The 15,888-nt window shown below is 46.2% G+C and overlaps 1 protein-coding gene across 1 annotated transcript in view; it reads right to left on the reverse strand.

Moving 5' to 3' along the window:
* Positions 1-15,888, reverse strand: part of LOC126474696 (uncharacterized) — a 163,411-nt gene that overhangs the window by 105,791 nt on the left and 41,732 nt on the right. Inside the window, exon 3 of the mRNA XM_050102174.1 lies at positions 13,699-13,931. Coding sequence (XP_049958131.1) covers positions 13,699-13,931 — 233 coding nt within the window. The remainder of the gene's footprint in view (positions 1-13,698; positions 13,932-15,888) is intronic.

The following is a 15,888-nucleotide window of genomic DNA, read 5'->3' on the forward strand; positions in this document are numbered from 1 at the left end:
ACATTGGAGTTTCAAGCAGCCACATCCATCCTTTGCTAAAAATTACTTAAACCACAATCACAGATATCTAATTCATGTAGAAGTACTTCACATAGAGGGAACTGTTGCAAAATTCACTGAATTAGAAACATCAGACAACAAGAAACAAAACAATGTACTGTGAAAAAATTATTACATGGCACATGTGAATTCCATCCCAACCGGTAATTCACAAGAAGGTGGGTCATACACCAACCACACCGAAGCTTGTGGATCCAGTAGTGTAAATCAGTATAAAGGCATGCATACTTCCAGGAAAATTGATATTGTCAGGTGTATCAGTTGTGCACAGTGTATATGCAACAGTATGAGATCCAGTATATCGACAAATGCAGTCAAATAGTACGGTATTTGATATCAGTGATACGGCACATAACAGGGTATCAGGGATCCAGGTGGTAGATTGTGGACGTTGGTATAAAGGCAGTCGGCTCTTTGCGGTGTTAGTGCGTGCGTACGTCCTTTACTGCAGATGGGAAACAGTTGCCATTAGTGACAGTACGTGTTGTATGCATAAACCACGACTGTGACAGTGCCACACGGAAAACAGTCATTATGTGATGCAGAAGCGAAAATCGTTGCGTTCAAGGAAATAGGACTCTCTAATCATCAAATCGCCAAGAAGTTGATAATTTCGTTAGATTGGCCGCAGGATATTGACAGACCGGAAAATATGGGCAAAGTATAATATTATCTGACGCATCGAAACGGTTAACTCTGCGCAAAGCAAGAGTCGTAAACTATTAGTCTTCTCAACTTGTTGCCGGCTGGAGTGGCCGAGCCGTTCTAGGCACTACAGTCTGGAACTGCGCGACCGCTACGGTCGCAGTTTCGAATCCTGCCTCGGGCATGGATGTGTGTGATGTTTTTAGGTTAGTTAGGTTTAAGTAGTTCTAAGTTCTAGGGGACTGATGACCTCAGAAGTTAAGTCGCATAGTGCTCAGAACCATTTGAACCATTTTTTCAACTTGTTGCTGATTTGCAGCTGTCAGTAACTGCCAGACGTGTTCGAGAAAGCTTGTCAGATGACAAACATCTTCCATTCAAGAAACGATTGCAGAAGCCTGCTTTAACACCCAAATATAAACAGGCTAGACTGGAGATTGCTGAAAAACGCGTCGTGGAATTCAGAATGGGATAAACTAATCCTCAGTGATGAGAAGAAATCTAATTTAGATGGGGCAGATGGATTGCAACAATATTGGCATGATCTGAGAACGGAGCAGCTGGTAAGTATAAGCAGAAATTTTAGTGGTGGAAGTATTGTGATTTGGGCAGCCTTCTGCGCTACATGTAAATCACGCATTACTTGGCTGAACACCATAATGCACTCAAACGTGTACGCTGAGATGCTAGAGAAAGAACTGATTAGAGTGTATGAGGAATTAGGGGATGAAAGTCTAATGTTTCAACAAGATAACGCAGCTGTGCATGTTTTTGTTATAACCGCAAATTGATTTGAAGACATACATATCGATGTCTTGCCCTGGCCTGCACGTATCCCGGATTTGAACACTGTCGAAAACCTTTGGGAAATATTTGAAAGGCGTATTTGTCGCAGTGGAAGGCATTTTGTGATCGTATGTGAGCTGAAAAAACGATGCGAGAAGAGTGCAGTTTTACCCCAAGAGCTGCAAACCCTAACAAAATCAATACCGAAGAGATTTTTTTAAGTAATTGGTAGGAATGGAGGTTGAACGAAGCACCAAAAATGCAATGACACAAAGGGACAAGCGCCGGCCGGTGTGGCCGTGCGGTTAAAGGCGCTTCAGTCTGGAACCGCGTGACCGCTACGGTCGCAGGTTCGAATCCTGCCTCGGGCATGGATGTGTGTGATGTCCTTAGGTTAGTTAGGTTTAATTAGTTCTAAGTTCTAGGCGACTGATGACCTCAGAACTTAAGTCGCATAGTGCTCAGAACCATTTGAACCATTTGAACAAAGGGACAGTGAGTTTCCATCCAGGAAATGTAAGCACTTTATTTTGTTACTCACGTTATGCAAGGAAGTATGCAATTTCGTCATCAGAATGAAATTTTAACTCTGCAGCGGAGTGTCTGCTTATATGAAACTTCCCGGCAGATTAAAACTGTGTACCGGAGCGTGACTTGATCTCGGGACCTTTGTCTTTCGCGGGTAAGTTCTCTACTAACTTTTTTTTGCGCTTCGTTCCTTGTTGTTTATTGTGTTTGGTCGGAGCGGACGTCACATGACATCCGTTGGAGTTAGTTGTTTATCCCTTCAATCAGTTGTTTTGTTACAGAGAGCAGCCAGATCTCTGACCGAAGATATTGTTTCCAGAAGTTTGTTATCAACACTATAGCTGTACAGTAGTGGATTTCTTTTCCTACATATGCGCAGTATGTTACATTTATTTACGTTCAAGGTCAACTGACGGAGCCAGCACCATTCATCTGTTCTCTGGAGATCATTCTACAAGTCGTTACTATCTCCTGGCGTTGCTTCTTTCTTAAAAGACAAGAGCATCATCTGCGAACAGCATTAGGGAGCATCCGAATCTTTGTACTAGATCATTTTGTAAACATTAACTGTCCTGAATAAGGAGTTTCATTAACTGTCCTATCACACTTCCTTGGCGTACACCGAAAATTACCTTTGCATCTGTAGATTTTGTTCCGTTAAGAGCGACGTGTTGAGTTCTGTCAGCAAGGAAGTCTTGAATCCAGTCACAAATCTGCTCCGATACTTGACAAGCTAGTATTTTTTCACTAAATGGCAGTGCCGGAAGGTGTCCAACCCTTCCTGAAGTCAAGGAACACGCCATCAACCCGAGTGCCATTGTCTGCAGCACTGTGGATCTCGTGGAGGAACAGAGCGAGCTGAGTTTCGCAGGATGTCTGTTTGCGGAATCCATGATGATTTTTACAGAGGAGATTTTCCTTCTCCAAGAACATCATATTTCTTGAGCGTAAAACATGTCCCTTAATGCCGGCCACGGTGGCCGAGCGGTTCCAGTCGCTACAGTCTGGAATTGCGCGACCGCTACGGTCGCAGGTTCGAATCCTGCCTCGGGCATGGATGTGTGTGATGTCCTTAGGTTAGTTAGGTTTAAGTAGTTCTAAGTTCTAGGGGACTGATGACCTCAGAAGTTAAGTCTCATAGTGCTCAGAGCCATTTGAACCATTTTTTTGTCCCTTTATTCTGCAACAAATTGACGGCACCAATCTCTGTTTGCGGAATCCATGATGATTTTTATATAGCAGATTTTCCTTCTCCAAAAACGTCATAATTCTTTAGCATAAAACATGTTCCTTAATTCTTCAACAAATTGACGGCACCGATATAGGTCTGTAATTGTGTTCGTCTGTCCTATGGTCCTTTTTAGAAACGGGAATGACCTGCGCTTTCTACCAGTTGCTAGGTGCTCTTCGTTGCTCAAGCGATCTACGATAAATTGCTGCTAGAAGGGGAGCGAGTTCATTCGCGAAATTTTTGTAGAATTTTATAGGTATCTAATCTGGTCCTGATGTATTTCTACTTACTACCATTTCGCGACCGGTGAAATTACACTAATGAGCGAAAACACTATGACCACCTTTTTAAAAACGTGTTCGTCCGCCTTTGGAAGGCAGTACGGCAACTATTCTGCGTGGCATGGATTCGACAAGTCCTTGTTAGGTTTCTGGGTGTATGTGGCACCAGATGTCTGTGGACAGAGCTCACTATTCCTGTAGATTTCAGGCCGGAGGTTTTGTGGGGTCAGATCAGGCACCCGATAGTGTTCCAGATGTGTTCCATCGTTTTCGGATCAGGCGAATTTGGTGTACAATACGTCAACGTGAGTTCACTATCGAGCAACTCAAAACACTTTATGTTGTGTCTAGACAAGACAGCCTAGACACAATGAGAGGAAGCCGAAAGGCACGCGGTAAGCTAAAGCAGGCTGGCGTGAGGTCTGAAACAGGATACGTAATGAATGCTATGAAGAAAAGTACGTAGCTTCTGGAATACTTAACTTTAATCCATCCGTTTGGTACATCTGGAGATTGTGGCGATACAAGTGAGACTCTTTAGATACATGCAATGTTACTAATGGCGCCATGCTAGGTCGTAGCCATTGACTTAGCTGAAGGCTATTCTAACTATTGGCTCGGCTAACGAGCAATGCTTCGTCCATGTAGTCGCTAGCAAAGTCGTCCGTACAACTGGGGTGAGTCCTAGTCAGTCTCTCGAGACCTGCCTTGTGGTGGCGCTCGGTCTGCGATCACACAGTGGCGACACGCGGGTCCGACATGTACTAATGGACCGCGGCCGATTTAAAACTACCACCTAGCAAGTGTGGTGTCTGGCGGTGACACCACACTTTAGCATTATTGAGAGCCTTGTGACACGATTAATTATCATGCTGGAAGGTGCCATTGCCGTCGGGGAAGGCATCAAGCGTAAACTGGTACAGGTTATCCGTAATAAAGTTCACGTTGTTGACAGTTGTCATGGTGCCTAAGCATATTGTCACAGGTCCCGTGGATGCCAAAGTGAATGTCATCCACAGAGTAATACGAAGTCTGTTCCCGAACATTCGTAATTTGGAGAGAAACGCGGTTGGCTTCCTGCACACGACTGTGTTTAATGTGTAACTGCCTTAAGTTTCATCGTTGTACATCTGTTAGTTGTTGTGTCACACAGTTTGCGAATTTCGACACGCAGAGTTAGGGGAGCAACGCTTCTGCATTAAATTGTGCGTGAAACTCAAGAAAACCTTTACAGAGACATACCAAAAGACGCAGGAAACTTACGCTGAGGAGTGATTAAGCCGTACTCGGTATTACCAATAGTCCACACGGTTTAAAAATGTCTGAACGGAAGTTAAAGATAACCCTCGTTCAGGACGCCCTTCGACGTCTGCCGACGACGCTCATGTCAGGAGCGTCAAGGTAATTGTGCGTGCCAATAGAAAACTGACTGTCCGAGAGACTGCAGAAGAATGTATCATTTCAGCTGCCAAGCGAGTCCCACGGCTCATGAGTCAAAACCAGAAAGACCTTCGCCTCGCAATCTGTGAAGAGCTTTTGGATCGCGCAAATGTGAACGAGATGTTCCTTAACAGAATCATAAATGCTGATGAGACATGGGTCTATGGTTATAATGTTGACACCAAGGTTCAATCTTCACAATAGATCGGGAAACGTTCTCCAGGACCAAAAAAGCTCTTCAAGTCAGGTCAGATATCGATGCCATACTGATAGTTTTCTTTGGCCTCGAAGGATTAGTTCGGCTGATCCCGTCGGAGGTTCGAGTCCTCCCTCGGGCGTGGGTGTGTGTGTTTGTCCGTAGGATAATTTAGGTTAAGTAGTGTGTAAGCTTAGGGACTGATGACCTTAGCAGTTAAGTCCCAGAAGATTTCACACACATCTGAACACATCTGAAGGATTAATTCATCACGAATTCATGCCACAGGGACAAACTGTTAATCGATGGTACTGTCGAGAGTCTTGCCACGCCTGCGAGATAGTGTGAGAAGGAAATGGCTTGAAATGCAGCGACACAGTTCATGGCCCTTCCATCAGGATAACGCACTCGATATGTTCATCCCTGTTGGTGGGTGACTGTTGCACTGTTGCTGCCTCATCCTCCGTACTCTCGAGATTGGAAACCTCGTTGAAAAGACGGAGGTTTGCAACGACAGAGGAGATAAAATCAAAGTCTCAGATGGCCCTTCGTGCGATCCAGCAACAGGCGTACCAAGACTGCGTGCGGAAGTGGAAACGGCGCTGGAGGCGATGTGTGGAGGAGAGTATTTCGAAGGACATCCCTTGTACAATAAGTACAAGGTACCACAGAAAAATTTTGTGGGCAAAGTTCTGAATTTTTTTGAATAGAACCCGTACTGCAGTTGCCGACCTGCCTCCGTGCCGCAGCACATGTTTCGAACAACAATTCGCCTGGATGCTGGCGTATCTGGACGCGAGTGTCAACCTGGTATGACTAGAAACGTGCTTCATCCCCCCAGCTGAGCCACTTCCATTGATTAGAGATCCATTCTCTATGATCCTGTGCCCACGGCAGTTTTATTTGGCGATGTCGTTCAGTCAAAATGGGAGCACGCAGGAGTCGTCTGTTGCGTAACCAAATGTTCAGCAACGCGCACTGAACGGTGTACTTTGAAAAATTTGTGCATATACCAACACTGTACTGTCAGACCCCGCTTTACAGAGAGGCCAAGCCTCCGTCCTCCACGACCTGTGATGAGGCGTGGACGTCCAACATCTTTTCGTCTATTCGTGGCTTCGCCGTCCTTCACCCACTTTCCATAGATACTCACGAAAGCTGTACGCAAACAATTGACCTCCTACATCATCCGTTGGTTCGCTCGTTCCCACGGACCGCTCCATAACAAACTGACCTATATCAATGTAGCTTATGGCAATGGATTTCCTCATCTGCGGCTCCTATCATCGCCACGTTTATTCCCCATTCGTCTCTGCTCCGCTAATACACTTTCCGCGACGCGTCACGAGATGAAATTCAGTCTCGCAGTGGGCAGTGGTCAAAATGTTTTTACTCAGCAGTGTACGTTCCCAACGTTCTTCACGGGGTGCAGCTGGAACTCAGATGGACTAACTGATCTTCACAGAATCTTTCAGGCTTGTCTACATCATCATCGTTTATCAGCACAGCTCCTGTTTTGTAACTTTTATTTTTTATATTCCTTGCCAAGTATGTCAGCGATTCTTAAAGAAAAGACATGGATTAGTAACAAATGTAGACATAAAAATATTATTCCTAGTAGTTTTTTTTTAAAGTTAGGAAGTACATGTAACTTTGTTCTAAAAGAATCTTACTACGATTTAATGGCTTTAGTACATTCATAAAGAACTGAATTAGACAAAACTTTTCAGTAGCGTGTGGGGCACCCCTTCGCCATGACGAAAGCTTCAACATGCCGCGGTGGACATTCCACGCCGAAAGTAACATTTCAAAGTAAGAGGATATCGCCGCTGCGTGATGCCAGTTGGCGTTGACCTGTGACCATGAAGTGTGAAGAGTTTACACTGAACGACCGTGGCTATGAAGGAGAAGGAATTTGTTAGTTTAAGAGAAAACTGTTGGATGGCGAGCAGTTTAGCATGAGCAAAGGTGCTGACTTCACTCGGTCATAGACGTAAGGCTTAAGGAAAATCAAGACATATTCATAGGATACAGACGAATTAAAGACATTAACTACCAATGAGCATTGATTTACGTATATCAATGGGGTAAGTTGAAAATTTGTGCCAAACTGGGGTCTGAACCCGGGTCTCCTGTTTATTAGGCAGAGCGCTGACCACTACGCAATCTGAACACAGTGGCCACCACAACAGCACGGACTACCCTAGCGCCCCTCCTGTCAGACTCAGATTCTCAACTTATACCGACCGAGCGAGGTGGCGCAGTGGTAAGACACTGGACTCGCATTCGGGAGGACGACGGTTCCATCCCGCGTCCGGCCATCCAGATTTAGGTTTTCCGTGATTTCCCTAAATCACTCCAGGCAAATGCCGGGATGGTTCCTCTGAAAGGGCACGGCCGACTTCCTTCCCCATCCTTCCCCAATCCGATGAGACCGATGACCACGCTGTCTGGTCTCCTTCCCCAAAACCAACCAACCAACCAAATCAACTTATACCACACACTACTGATGTAGTGCCCCTGCTCATTAGCCTCATTATTCCGGCATCTCTCCAATTCCCGTAAGAGTCTGACCTTGGTGTGCATCTGCACTGAAGGGATCATTGGCTGTCAATGCTGTAATTATACATGTGGTGTCTGTTCTTTCGTACTTGTTAGAAGGAATGGACATCACATATTCATAGAATCTGGCCCATCGCATGGGACACCTCAGGTGTCCCTTGTTTTGCCCACAGGCTCTGCTTCCGAGACACTTCCTAGTGCACCCGACGCAGTGGATCCGCCCTCACAGCAGGGTGAGTGGCGGGTGGTAACGTGTTTGCATCGCTCAAGGCAGAGGGCCAGTGTGGAGACTGACCGCCTGACCTCGCGCATTTACCCTGTGTCTGGACAGGAGGCACCTACTTCAGCAGGATCCGGGCGGGTACATTAGGGGAGCGATTTATTAGTTATTGGGAGCTCCAGTGTTAGGCGCGTTATGAACTCCATTACGCAGATAGCATTCACCACTGGGAAGAAAGCCAATGTGCACTCGGTATATGGGCAGGGGGGGGGGGGGGGGGGTCTCATTCGAGATGTCGAGGCGGCCTTTTCTGTGGCTATCGAGCGTGCAGGGTGAAGTAACCTGCTTGTTGTGGCTCACGTCTGCACCAAAGACGCTTGTTGCATGGTTTTTGAGCGGATCCTCAGTTCCTATTGGTAGTTGGCGGAAGTGATGAAGAAGGTTGGCCTCGCGCGCAGGGTGCAAGCAGAGCTCGCAGTTTGCAGCTTTGTTCCCTCAGTTGCTCGGGCTCCTTTGGTTTAGAGCCGAGTGGAGGGTCACAACCAAAGGCTTCGTCGACTCTAGATGGTCTTGGCTTCAGATTCTAGATATGCATTACGGTGTGTAGATTTGTAGGACTGCCCTTGACAGATCAGGGGTGCACTACCAATAGCAGCAGCTACACGGGTAGCAGAGAACTTGTAGAGTGAACATGAGGTTTTTTAAGTCTAGGCAGTAGTCTGAGGTGCTCTGATGAATACTCGCCAGTCGATATGTAGTAAGGGAAGTCAAATAGTGTCCAGGATAAAGACACTTCGACTGTCACAATTTTATCAGAAAACTGTCGAAGTATTTGTCTTAAAGTTCCCGAATTTACTGCCCTCCGGGGAAGTTCTCGTGCTGTTATTATTCTTGGGACCGACAGCTGGCTGAAACGTGAAGTGAAAAGCTCTGAAATATTTATCGAGTCCTGGAACGTATATCTGATAGATTACTCGCCCTAGGAGTTGACAAAAATGTTGTCTCTAGTGAGGTCGAAGTTGAGTGTGACAGTGAAGTCACGTGGCAGCGTAAAATAGGTGTAGGTGAAACCCAATTAATTGTTGAATGTTTCTACTGGCACCTTATTCTGCTATGACAGTTCTAGTGTCATTTAAAGGAAGTCTACAGTCAATAGCGCGTAAATACCCAGATCATGAAATATTAGTTGGCTGCGACCTTAACATGCCGAGTATAGATTGGAATGTCTATGGATTCATTGCGGTGGGGTACAGACAAACAGTCATGCAAAATACTTTTGAACACTTTTTCTGTAAATTGCCTTGTGCATCTAGCTCGGCAGGCCACATGCAATTGAAATACGTTGGATCTTGTAGCTACAAATAGGCCGAACGTTATCGACAGTGTCAGTACAGAAACGGGCATCAGCGATCATGATGTCATTACAGCAACTATGACTACGAAAGTTAATAAATCGTCAAGAAGGCTAGGAGAGTGTTTGTGCTACGTAGAGCAGATAAACATTTTTAGCATCTCACTTAGATCCAGTAAGATGGGTGTAAACGAATCATGGGCAAAGTTTAAACAGACTGTAAATCGTCGTCTGGAGAATTATGTGCCTAGCATGTGGATAAAATATAGAGAAGACCCACCACGGTTCAATAACGAAATTCGGCATATGCTGAGGATGCAGAGCCCGCATCTCGTGGTCGTGCGGTAGCGTTCTGTCTTCCCACGCCCGGGTTCCCGGGTTCGATTCCCGGCGGGGCCAGAGATTTTCTCTGCCTCGTGATGGCTGGGTGTTGTGTGCTGTCCTTAGGTTAGTTAGGTTTAAGTAGTTCTAAGTTCTAGGGGACTGATGACCTTAGATGTTAAGTCCCATAGTGCTCAGAGCCATTTGAACCATTTTGAGGATGCAGAGGCTGTTGCACTCTCGGTTCTAAAGGGAACGCCCAAATGACGACAAGCGAAGATTAGTACGAATTAGTGCGTCTGTGAAAAGATCTATGCACGAAACATACAACAACTACCACCATCACACATTAGCAAAAGATCTGGCAGAGAACCCGAGAGAATTCTGGTCTTACGTAAAATCGCTATGCGGGTCGAAGGCCCCTATTCAGTCCCTTGTTGGCGTGGCAGTTGAAGATAGCAAAACGAAACTCGAAGTTTTAAATTTCACGTTCAAGAAATTCTTCACACCGGAGAATCCTACAAACGCCCAGTCATTTGACCATCGGACGGACTCCCGTATGGACGACATAGTAATTAAGCATTCCTAGCGTAGATAAACAGCTGAATGATTTTAGAGTAAATAAATCACCAGGTCAAGATGATATCCCACGCCGATTTTACAAAGAATACTTTATGGCATTGGCCTCTTATCTAGCTTGCATTTATCGTGAATCTCTCGCCCAGTTCAAAGTCCCAAGCGACAGGAAGAAAGCGCAGACGACTACAGTATATAAGAAGGCTAAAAGAATGGACCTGCAATATTACAGATCAATATCCCTAACTTATGTTTGCCGCAGAATACTTGAACATATCACAGTCCGAATATAATACAGTTTCTTGATACTGGAAAGCTTTGTCCACAAATCATCATGGTTTTAGAAACCATCGTTCATGGGAAACTCAGCTTGCCCTTTTGTCACATGACATTCTGAGAACTATGGATGAAGGACAACAGGCAGATTCCATATTTCTAGGTTTCCGGAAAGCATTTGACACGGTGCCTCATTGCAGGCTGTTAACGAAGGTACGATAATATGGAATAAGTTCACATATATGTGAGTGGCTTATTAGAATCAAGTATGTTTCCCTCGACGGCGAGTGTTCATCACATACAAGGGTATCGTGAGAAATTCCCGAGGGAAGTGTGATAGGAGCGTTGTTGTTCTCTACACAGCCGGCCGGTGTAGTCGTGCGGTTCTAGGCGCTTCAGTCTGGAACCGCGTGATCGCTACGGTCGCAGGTTCGAATCCTGCACCGGCATGGATGTGTGTGATGTCGTTAGGTTAGTTAGGTTGAAGTAGTTCTAAGTTCTAGGGGACTGATGACCACAGATGTTAAGTCCCATAGTGCTCAGAGCCATTTGAACCATTTTTTTTTTGTTCTCTACATACATAAATCGCACAAATCTAATGGCTGTCAATTTGACTAAATACCTAGGAATTACAAATGCGAGAAACTTAAATTGGAAAGACCACATAGATAATATTGTGGGGAAGGCGAAACAAAGACTGCGCTTTGTTGGCAGAACACTTAAAAGATGCGACAAACCCACTAAAGAGACAGCCTACATTAGACTTGTCCGTCCTCTGCTGGAATACTGCTGGGCGGCATGGGATCCTTACCAGGTAGGATTGACGGAGGACATCGAAAAAGTGCAATCTCCGGTTGTTTACTGATGATGTCGTAGTGTACGGTGAGGGTCTAAGTTGAGTGACTGTAGGAAGATATAACACGACTTAGACAGAATTTCTAGTTGGTGTGATGAATGGAGCCAGCTCTAAATGTGGAAAAATGTAAGTTTATCTGGATAAGTAGGAAGATCAAACCAGTAATGTTCGGATACAGTATTCCTAGTTTCCTGCATCACACAGTCAAGTCGTTTAAATATTTGGGCGCAACGTTCCAGAGCGATATGCGGTGGAAAGAGCATCTGAGAACTGTGGTATGGAAGACGAATGGTCGACTTTGGCCTATTGGGAGAATTTTAGGAAATAGTGGTTCACCTGTAAAGGAGATCGCATACAGGACACTGGACACTGGTGCGAACTATTCTTGAATACTACTCGAGTGTTTGGGATCTGCACCAGGTCGGATTGAAGGAAGATATCGAAGCAATTCAGAGGCGAGCTGCTAGATTTGTTACCGGTAAGTTCGAACAACACGTGTTACGGAGATACTTTGGAAACTCAAATGAGAATCCCTGGAGGGAAGGCGACATTCTTGCCGAGAAACACTATTGAAAAAATTTAGGGAACCCGAATTTGAAGCTGACTGCCAAACGATTCTACTGCTGCCAGCATATATTGCACGTAAGGACCACGAAGATAAGATAGGAGAGATATGTGAGTGGAACAGGAAAGGAAATACACTAATGGCCATTAAAATTGCTGTACCACGAAGAAGACGTGCTACAGACGCAAAATTTAACAGACAGGAAGAAGATGCTATGATATGCAAATGATTAACTTTTCAGAGCATTGAAACAAGGTTGGCGCCGGTGGCGACACCTACAACGTGCTGACATGAGGCAAGTTTCCAACCGATTTCTTATACACAAACAGCAGTTGACCGGCGTCGCCTGGTGAAACGTTGTTGTGATGCCTCGTGTAAGGAGGAGAAATGCGCACCATCACGTTTCCGACTCTGATAAAGGTCGGATTGTAGTCTATCGCGATTGCGGTTTATCGTATCGCGACATTGCTGCTCGCGTTGGTCGAGAATCAATTACTGTCAGCAGAATATGGACTCGGTGGGTTCAGGAGGGTAATACGAAACGCCGTGCTGGATCCCAACGGCCTCGTATCACTAGCAGTCGAGATGACAGGCATCTTATCCGCATGGCTGTAACGGATTGTGCAGCCACGTCTCGATCCCTGAGTCAACAGATCGGGACGTTTGCAAGACAACAACCATCTTCACGAACATTTCTTCGACGTTTGCAGCAACATGGACTATCAGCTCGTAGACCGTCGATGCTGTTACCCTTGACGCTGCACCACAGACAGGAGCGCCTGAGATGGTGTACTCAACGGCGAACCTGAGTGCACGAATGGCAAAACGTTATTTTTTCGGATGAATCCAGGTTCTGTTTACAGCATCACGATGGTGGCATCTGTGTTTGGCGACATCGCGGTGAACGCACATTGGAAGCGTGTATTCCTCATCATCATACTGGCGTATCACCCGGCGTGATGGTATGGGGTGCCATTGGTTACGCGTCTCGGTCACCTCTTGTTCGCATTGACGGCAGTTTGAACAGTGGACGTTACATTTCAGATGTGTTACGACCCGTGGCTCTACATTCGATCCATGCGAAACCCTACATTTCAGCAAGATAATGCACGATCGTATGTTGCAGGTCCTGTAAGGGCCTTTCTGGACACATAAAATGTTCGACTGCTGCCCTGGCCAGCACATTCTGCAGATCTCTCACCAACTGAAAACTTTTGGTCAATGGTGGCCGAGCAACTGACTCGTCACAATATGCCAGTCACTACTCTTGATGAACTGTGGAATCGTGTTGAAGCTGCATGGGCAGCTGTACCTGTACACGCCATCCAAGCTCTGTTTGACTCAATGCTCAGGCGTACCAAGCCCATTATTAGGCCAGAGGTAGATGTTCTGGGTACTGATTTCTCAGGATCTATGCACCCAAGTTGCGTGAAAATGTAAACACATGTCAGTTCTAGTATAATATATTTGTCCTATGAATACCCGTTTATCATCTGCATTTCTTCTTGGTGTAGCAATTTTAATGGCCAGTCGTGTAACTACTAGTGGTACAGGCAATTTGACGTAAAGGAGTGCAACGTTTGAGAGATTTTTGTTGTTATACACTTTTCAGGTGCACGATAAAAAATTTAACCAAATAAGGGTATGGAAAATAAATGCTCTTACTTCATTTACAAGAGGGCTCCCACCACTATTTCTTATTTCAAATGTCATTGGTGTGGCTGCCTAGGCCGCAGCGCAGGTAGCCTGCTGCCGAATGCGATCCAGGTGTTCCCCGAGCGAACTCTGTGTGTGCGCCACTGACCTGGCGGCATCCTCGTCGAGGTCGTCTTCGTCGCCGAGGAAGCGGACGTGCTCGCGGACGACGGCGTCGAGGCGCAGGGGCTGTGGCCGTCGCTGCCAGTAGAAGTAGCCCAGCGGCGAGTGGCGGCGAAGCAGCAGCAGTTTCTCGGGCAGCGCGCCGCTCTGCAGCCGCTCCAGCAGCAGCGACCGCAGCTGGCGCAGCAGCTGCGCGCCGTCCACGCCGTCGTCCTCCACCTGCCCACACACCCCGTGAATAGTCTCCCTATCTAACTGCAAACGCTCAGTTTATTTTTTATTTTACATTGGTGTCCGAAATTAACCCTAAATTTACGAGGTGTGGTCTCTCAGACCGCGCGAAAATTTTCAAACTCGCTCTAGAAGGCCAGTTGTGGTGGAATGCTTCTATAAACCCCGTACCCTCCTTAAATTGCCAAGCCAATGATGTTTTGTTGTCGGTTGCGTTATCGCCTGTGTTGACACGTGTTGCTGATAGGTGTTGGAGTCTCCTAGACCTCGCCGCGTGAACTACGTACCTGTTTTCTTCAGTACGGTACCATATAGCTGAAAATGTGTTGGCACGAATGTGTCATTTTTAACTTTCCCGAGTTTGATGAAATTGTTAGTTGGTCTGTGGAGGTAGGTGTCAGTGGTATAGATCAAGAAATAAACGAAAAAGACGACGATTTTGCATTAGCCAGTGATCACTGATCTGTGGTAAAAATTGCTGTTTTGAAGAGTGCGCCGCAGCGCGTAGTGCGAAGCAGTCGCCCTCCGTTTCTGGCGGTGGAGCCGCTGTGGCAGTCGCAGCTTTGGTGTCTCCCTCTGGCGGGAAAGGGGAAAGGTTGCCTGTTCACGTGCATTTAAGGGGCGCTATGAGCTCGCCAGTCGTCCATAAACTCCCCCTCCTGGATGATGCCCTCTCTCCCTCCATTTATCCCTCCTATCAACTCTGATCCTCAGCCCCTCCCTCCTTTCCTCCATCCTTATCTTGGGCTCCCGCCCTTCCATCTTCTTTTTTCCCCACCTACCCTCTCTCTGCCCCCCTTCTCTCTCCCTTTTGCATTTCCCTCCTCTGCCTTTTCCCATTCCCTCACGCGTCTGCCCTCCCCCTCCCCCCCTTATCACTCCCTCCTTTGGTCCCCCCCCCCTTTCGTTTTTCCTCTCCTCCCTCCTTGTTTTCCCCATCATTCGTCCAGGTCCCCCCCCCCCCAACGGCCCTAGGCTATGGTGTGTCCTCTGTAAGGTGTCAGGCAAATCCAACACCTTCCATGAAAACCCTGACATGATGAGCAAATCCAGTAGTATGTCACATAGCTCCGAATAAATCGTGACATTAAATTAACCAAAGTAATACGAGTAACGAGTGAGCAAATGGAATACCACAGACAAACACAAGAATGCCTAAATGCATGTCATACCTTCCCACCGTGAGACAGACGCAGTTCCGAGGGGAGAAACGAGAACGGAAGCCGAGAGCAGAACCGTGTTAAGCTAGAAGGCCCTACGGTAAGGGATGGACACCCACGTTTCCAGCTAACCTCTAGGACCACACCCCAGCCCATGTTAAAAGCTAGAGCCCTCCAGAAGAACAGTACAGATCTTACGATAACACTAAAAGGACCACACCAGCTGCAAGTTTTAGCGTGAGACTTTTTCGCGTCTCTGTTACGTTTCAAACTTTAAAAACATTGCCCCACCACGAAAAGTATAACGTTTCTCATTGGATAGACAGAATTTTTGTAGGCGGAGCTTAAGGCTAACATTGAGACCCTGATTGGTCAGATGAAAACACACCCAGATAGTTTTTTTAAACCAACTTCGGTAAATTGTAGTAAGGAGAAGTTAGGAGAGTTGCTTCCGAGACGGCGAGGTGAGCAGAGCTGTGCTGCCCACCGCCCCCTGACGAACACCGACTAGGTAATGAACGCACACGATGCTGCATAACATCGCATAAAGCTTCACTCAGAACTGCAGAAGTATCATCTGTTACACCCCCTTTTTGCGTAATACTAGTGTCCATCGTCAATTAAAGCTCATGGTGTTCACATTTGCCACTTGAAGTAAAAAACTGAAACGCGATGATTTTTCTGTTATATAGTTATTGAGAAGCCACATCAGCCACTGTAATTTACGACAAGTTAGATAAGTAATTAAAGATAATTGAGAGTCACTGTAGACCATTTTGATAGTT

The sequence above is a fragment of the Schistocerca serialis genome, chromosome 4, assembly GCF_023864345.2.
Source record: "Schistocerca serialis cubense isolate TAMUIC-IGC-003099 chromosome 4, iqSchSeri2.2, whole genome shotgun sequence".
NCBI lineage: Eukaryota > Metazoa > Arthropoda > Insecta > Orthoptera > Acrididae > Schistocerca > Schistocerca serialis.